The sequence below is a fragment of the Solanum lycopersicum genome, chromosome 1 (assembly GCF_036512215.1).
Source record: "Solanum lycopersicum chromosome 1, SLM_r2.1".
Lineage (NCBI taxonomy): Eukaryota > Viridiplantae > Streptophyta > Magnoliopsida > Solanales > Solanaceae > Solanum > Solanum lycopersicum.
Window position 1 is genome coordinate 82,799,686 of NC_090800.1, and position 6,814 is coordinate 82,806,499.

Below are 6,814 nucleotides of genomic sequence, written 5' to 3' on the forward strand. Positions count from 1 at the left end.
ATCTTTTGATTGATTATCCATATGATTTAGCAATGATCATTCCACTTTTTAGTTCATGGGCCTCAATTCTTCTTTAGCGTAAGAACTTTGCTAATAATAGGAAAACAAAGGGGTCCCTCAGCAAAAGATTCCAAAATTATTTTCCTAATTTATATTTTCTATAAAAGCAATCAATGTCCATGTGTTGTACATAAAGAACAACAACTTGTGCTCCCTCCGCCACCAACGAATTAAACAAAGCCACGGTTTCCTAAGCCCAGCTATCTCTGTACGTGGCACTATCGCATTGGTTAAACCACCTCGGTGCAAAAAAACAAAAAAACTATACACACAAATAGAAGGATTGTGCGCCCCACAAATCTCATCTGTTGAGAACTGTATTCCTTTCTTCAACTTCTAAAGAATTTTTCTGCGGAACTATGCATACAGCTTTCTGTATATATAGATTCGTGATTTCAAAAACCCTAAAAATGGAGCAGTTGTAGAGAGAGAAAATTGAGCTATAGCTTGGCGATGTTGGAGAGGTGGTGCGGAACTCGAGGTAAAGATTCCCGTCTTTGTAACTTTAACCCGGACTCGATTCTCAACATTGACTGTGCGAGAAATGCCTACGTCACCTGAAGAAAACCCTAACCCTAAGGTGAAATCGGCGGCGGCGGCGGCGAAGAAGAAACGGCGGTCGAGCTTGTCGGATATATGGAATAACAAGGATGCTCAGGCGTTGAAGCAATTGGTGCTTCAAATGCGAGCTCAATCGGTTTCTAATTCCACTACTCCACCGTCTGAGCCCGAATCTGATATCCAATCCCTAACCCAAGAAGACGGGGAGCCGACCCGTTTTAGTTCTGGACCAGATTATACCGCCGTACTTTCTGATAAGTTGCTGTTGAATGTGCTTTCGAAGCTTCCGGAACACCAACATATTTCTAATTCATTGGTTTGTAAGCGTTGGTGTAAGCTTAGTGGGAAGTTGGTTAGGTCTATTAAGCTGTTAGATTGGGAATTTTTGGAATCTGGAAGGCTTAGTTATAGATTTCCGGGTTTAATTGACATTGACCTAGTTCGAGCATGTGTGAAATCCCGGAGGAATTCGGGAATTGTGATGAGTCATAGGCTCGTTTCGGTGCATTTGGATTCAAACTCTATTCATGGAGGGTTTGTTGGGAAAGAGGGGTTTTTGGGACAAGAGGTGGTTGATGGAGGGGTTAAGGTTTTAGTTGAGGGTTGTGCTAATTTAAGAAGAATAGTATTGATAAATGCGAGTGTAGAGGGGCTCGGTTATTTGGGTGAAAAGTGTGAAACTTTGCAAGAGTTGGAATTGCATTTCTCTGATGACTTTGCATTGAAGGGATTATTTGGCTGTAGGAATTTGCAGATACTGAAATTGGTTGGTTGTATTGATGGATTATATAATTCCATGGTTTCAGATATAGGGTTGACAATTTTAGCTCAAGGGTGTCCGCGTTTACTGAAGCTTGAGCTGGTAGGATGTGAGGGAAGTTATGATGGGATCAAAGCAATTGGGCAGTGCTGTCAGATGCTTGAAGAATTGATACTTTGTGATCATAGGATGGATGGTGGGTGGTTGTCTGCTTTGTCATTTTGCAGCAACTTGAAAACTTTGAAGCTTCAGCATTGTAAGGTTCTAGATTCATGTCCTGGTCCTGATGAGCACTTGGGTTCTTGTTCTACTCTCGATGAGCTACATTTACATCAGTGTCAATTACGGGATAAGCAAGGTGTGAGAGCATTGTTTCTGGTTTGTGGGACTGTCCGAGAGCTTGTCTTTGGGGATTGTTGGGGATTAGAAAACACTATATTTGCTGCTGCAAGTGTTTGTCGGTACGAACACATATTTATTCTATTTATGTATTGTATATGCATTTCTAACTTAAACAGAATCTGATAAATTTAAAATTGATGTATTATATTGTTAATGAGTGCATGTAGAAATGGAAGACTTGCTGAATGGATAAGGAAATTTTCATCTTTAACAATTGAATGACCAACTTTTTTGGCGAGAAATTATCTGTTTGCAAACATAGAAAATAGGTGCATTTCTTTAAAAGGATTTGTACCCAAACAGCAGAAGAGACTTCTATAGTCCTTTGCTTATTAAATTCTGTGTTATAAATCTCAGAGAAAAAGGAGGCAACGAACAATGTAGTGATGAGATAAATTACAACAACAACAAACCCAATGTAATATCACAAATGGGATCAGGGAGGGTAGAGTGTACGCATACCTTAACCCTACCTTGAGAAGGTTGAGAGGCTGCTTTCAGTAGACCCTTGGTGGGGTCAGAGAGGTAGATAAATTATCATCATTTAATGCACAAAGTGTTCCAAAATCAGTTTGACACCTAAAATTTCTTTCTACAGTATCTAATATTTAATAAGTTGACTGCTTTTCTCTAAAGAAAAAAAACCGAGTCAAATTCGTCTTTTATGGCTAATTTGATGCAGAGCACTTATTTTTTAAACAGAAGATTGCATCTAGCTTGTCCATGAACTCTATAAGTAGAATGATAACATAATAAATGTGGTGACACTTCCAAGATTAATGGGAACTTTTTTCTTTTCTAGGAGCCTGAGAAATCTCTCTTTGGAAGGATGCTCATTGCTCACGACGGAAGGATTAGATTCGGTAGTTCAGTCATGGAAAGAGCTTGAAAGGCTTAAGGTGGTCTCATGTAACAATATAAAGGATAGCGAAATAACGCCAGAACTAGCAACTTTGTTTTCTGTTCTCAAAGAGCTAAAGTGGAGGCCAGATTCTCGATCTTTTCTATCATCAGGTCTTGAAGGGACTGGTATTGGGCAGAAAGGTGGTAGATCATTGCGGAGGAAGTAGAGTGTGAACTGGTAAAGATGTCAATGTAAATGCATTTCACCATGAAGGTGAAAGTCTGTCTTCACTCGTTCCAGACAGTCCAGAAAATATTGGGCAGAGTGTTGTTGCCTCACTGTTGGCACTGATATTGCATCTGCAATTGAAAGTACTCAAACAGAAAAAGAAGCTTCTGGTATTTCTGAGCCAATTGTTGTGGAAGTGAGCTCTGGTGTGAAAGAAAGCAATAATGCTGAACCCAGTAATAATTTAAGACCTATACCAGTTCCTCGGGAAGATGCAGTCTCAAAGGATTCAGACTTGGAAAAACTTTGATTTCCAAGAATTTAATTCAGCAGTGGAACTGGAGGTATGCATAATCTCTGATATTAGTATAGTTGATTTCCATTGCTTAGTATATATGTGTTGTTCAATACGTATCATTAAAGCCTTTCTCTGCTTGCTGTAACCATTTGTTCTCAACTGGTTGTTATTCAAATTGAAAATTACAGTGCTTCAACTTTTTTGTTTGGCTAATTCTACAACTTGTTATAACCCCCAACCCCACTCCACCCCCTGCGCGTGCCCCTTTCTGTTCTGGATAGCTCAAAAGTTGCCAATGACTGCAATTCGGTGATTGTTACTTGCTTACATGGCCTTCTCTGTGAGATCAATAACAGTTTATAAATAACTTTTGGGTGTGTGTGCCCCTAGTGGCTAAGTAAGAGTGTCCCAGCACTTCTATATCCTGCTGGCTGCACTCCAGATAAACATAAATTGTTGACATTGAAATCCTTGAGAGGGTTAAGAAACACCTCATCTGTCATGGCCCATACTTTTTTTTAAATCATTGTTTAGCTAATGTCCAAGTTTAATTTGTTATTTTCTTCTGTTACTTTGCATAGCTGAATGCTGATGGATGGCACTGCTGCTTTTCTAATTTGTGTTTTTAGTGTTAATTCAGTGATATTGCTTCAGTGACTGGTAAAAACTCCTTTATGGCTTCAATGGGATGTTAACGAAGTTGCTGGAAAATGATTCTTGAGAGAATTGCAGTAAAATAAAAAAAATAGAAAGCAGGGAAGTCTTTCTCTAGTATTCGTTGTTTGAAAGAAATTGGAGTATAAATGAGAACAAAACCCTTTTTTTTCCCTTACATTTGTGCAGGACTTTGGAGAAAATCTTTTCTGGGTGAAGTTTTTAAGTGCATTTCAATCATCTTTATTTTTTTACTAAATGCATCAAAAAGTGTAGATAATTATCTTTCTGGTACTTGATTTACCAATTCTCTGAAAAAAAAAATTAAAAAAATATTCTGGTACTTGGTTTTCCTTTCCACACAATCAAATGGTACCTATGTGTCCTTACTGCGAGTAAAAATCGTGTTTTAGGGGGGAAAGGATGTGTCTCTTCTGTTTATTGGTCTTCCGTTCTTGTTGGAACTGTGGCCTTCAGGCATTGCTTGGTTCATCTGCCACTGCTAAGTTTGTACTCTTCGACTCAGATAACAGTATGGAAGTTTGACATGAATACTTTGATATATGCACTATGCCTTTAAATTTGGACTATATACTATGATTTTGGCATTGATATTATTGTTTGGTCTCTACGTTTTCCTCGTCTCCAGTAAGCTTGTGTTACTGTTCATTGGTAAATGCACTAGTGTTTGTCACCAATAATTCCTAACTATATGTACTTTGATTGGATTGTGTTAGCCCTTAGGTCATCGCCATGGAGAGGTTAAAGTTAGAACTTCAAGTGCGTGGATTGAAATGTGGAGGCACTCTACGAGAACGTGCAGCCAGGCTTTTCTTGCTCTCAAGTCTCAACCACACCTTTGGAGATGCTTCCAAAGAAGTTGCTTTCTAAGAAGTAATTCTGTGCTCGTTTGTTTTGCTATTGTAGCTAGTTGTAATTGTAGCCTCATGTTTCAAGTGTCAGCTTATTCTCTATTTGACTTACGATGTAGATATGCGTATGTATGTTTCAATAAATTCGACTACTTACAGGGACAAACAGCAGCAATTCACTTTTTAGAGTAATAAACTAATGTTTATTTGGTTCTGATATTTCTGAATTTGATGTTGTATCTCCATGATTTGCTTGGTGAATCTTTTCTAAACGGAATCCAACAAGTAATGGTTTTTGAAATGAACCAAACCAAGAATCTTGAGAACTTACAGTTCCCTTTTGATCGTCTTTAGTTATATACACAATCATGTTAAGATTTATACAATAATTCTAAACAGGCTTGCACCTGGAGAAGATCATGAATGAAGAGAATTTCTGCAAATAGGGCAACTGCTATTCATCTTCAACCACTTATCAACACATTCAACATGGAAGCAATGTTCACATTCAGGTATACATCTGAGTGTTTCTCCTGCACTGTACTCACCCAAGCATATTGCGCAAATCATAACTTTTATTCCCGAAATTCGCCTGCTTTCACCAAGAACCACTTTGGGATAGGACTGAATCGTGGATTCATCAAGCCCTTCTATCACAATCATTGGCATTGGTGCTAAGCTCGCCATAGAGGCTGTGGCAGTAGCCACTTGGCGGCGGTGGTTTAGTTCGAGAAAAGCTCGGCATGAAACACAGATTAAACAGAGGACCGATGGTAAAATGAGGGACACACCCACGAAAAATATCAAGATTATTTCTTTACGTGCAGTCCCACCTGTCAATTCAAGCAACTTATCATATATGTCGTAAAATCAATAATTAGCAATATAATATAATTCAATATCAACTACTAGTATATAAAATTATTTCTATGTGTGTGTGGAAAATAAAAAATAAAAGAGTGAAGCACAAACGTTAGACTTTTATAACCTTAGGACTTCCCGTCTAATTCACATTTCGTATACGTAATATCGCAAATGCGTAGGTGTGATAGCTACACAAGGCCAGCATATCAAAATCTGATCATTTTCCAAGGTAAGGTAAATTTATACAAGGAGAAAGGGTATATAATATACCCTCAACTTTATATATATCCTCGTTATGAAAGTGGATCAGATATACCTCTAAAATTATACAAATGACTTGTAAGCATCGATTAGCAAGTTGTGTTGCTACAGTATTTTTACTAATTCATTCAATAAACAATCATTAGTGATTAGACATAGAAAGAATCCACAAAATTCACCTGTTTTTGGAGTTGGAGCATTGGAATTGCTGGCTTCTGTGCTTGTCTTGTTACTTTCAAGATGAACATCCCATGTTAGTCGAACATCTCCATGAAAATGAGATAACAAGGAGAAGGTGTAATTCTGCGAAGAAGTCGAAAACGGAGAAGAAAAAAGGTTTAAATGTAGAAGCTTTCTTGGAAGAAAATTAGAAGGATTTTGGAGTTTTATCTCTTTAGTGGAATAGTTGATTTCTTGTACAAGAAAATCTCCTGAAAATGGAATAGTGAGTAGTGTATTGCCTTGATCAGTACATGTTAGGGAAAAGTTATTATAGTTTGGATTTTGTTGAGTATTTTGAGATTGTAATTTGAAAGGGTATTGTATGGTGAGATTCCCACAAATGGAAATGTTTGAAGAGAAATTTTGAGTATTACTAAGGAAACAGTGATGAGAAAAAAGAAAGAAGAAGAGACTCATAATGCTCATAGGTCTCATCTCTTGAGATTTTGACTTCTTTGTTTGGAGAATTTTTTTTAAGGTAGTTCACCAGACACTAATGATCAATTAATTTAAAATAGTTTTATTTCTCTTTTATTGTCATATTTATATATGTCTGGTCTTCTCAAGCAAAACAAGACACAAAGACTTGGACAAAGTTTATTTTACATTTTTGTGATAAATTATGTAATTAACTTTCCTCTCTTTGTCAAGCCCTAAAATACTAACACAAACTATATAGACTGGAAAACAACAAAATCTTGTACTCATAAAGAGTTCATTTCTTTTTTATATTACGATTTGTAAGCTTTGTATCTTCAAATAAGATATACTTTTCTTTTTCATATAAT

The 6,814-nt window shown here is 37.1% G+C and overlaps 1 protein-coding gene across 3 annotated transcripts; it reads left to right on the forward strand.

The window, feature by feature from the left end:
* Positions 1-154: 154 nt before the first annotated feature.
* On the forward strand, positions 155-4,896 carry LOC101247473 (F-box protein At5g51380-like). 3 transcript variants are annotated; one of them, XM_069288204.1, is made up of 3 exons: positions 155-1,842; positions 2,586-3,199; positions 3,794-4,896. In XM_069288204.1, the coding sequence occupies exons 1-2, from the start codon at positions 605-607 to the stop codon at positions 2,851-2,853; spliced, it is 1,506 nt and encodes a 501-aa protein (XP_069144305.1). In that variant the 5' UTR covers positions 155-604; the 3' UTR covers positions 2,854-3,199; positions 3,794-4,896. The 3 variants fall into 3 exon arrangements, with proteins under 3 accessions (XP_069144305.1, XP_069144300.1, XP_069144306.1); XM_069288199.1 differs by having other exon boundaries at positions 4,545-4,896; XM_069288205.1 differs by lacking the exons at positions 2,586-3,199; positions 3,794-4,896 and adding an exon at positions 2,141-2,286.
* Positions 4,897-6,814: the final 1,918 nt, after the last annotated feature.

What these genes read in the sequence shown, in the direction of transcription:
- LOC101247473 (XM_069288204.1), top strand. Translation starts at nt 605, where the DNA reads ATGCCTACGTCACCTGAAGAAAACCCTAACCCTAAGGTGAAATCGGCG. An exon ending in GCTGCTGCAAGTGTTTGTCG is followed by an intron (nt 1,843 to 2,585) that starts GTACGAACACAT and finishes TTTCTTTTCTAG; the next exon opens with GAGCCTGAGAAATCTCTCTT.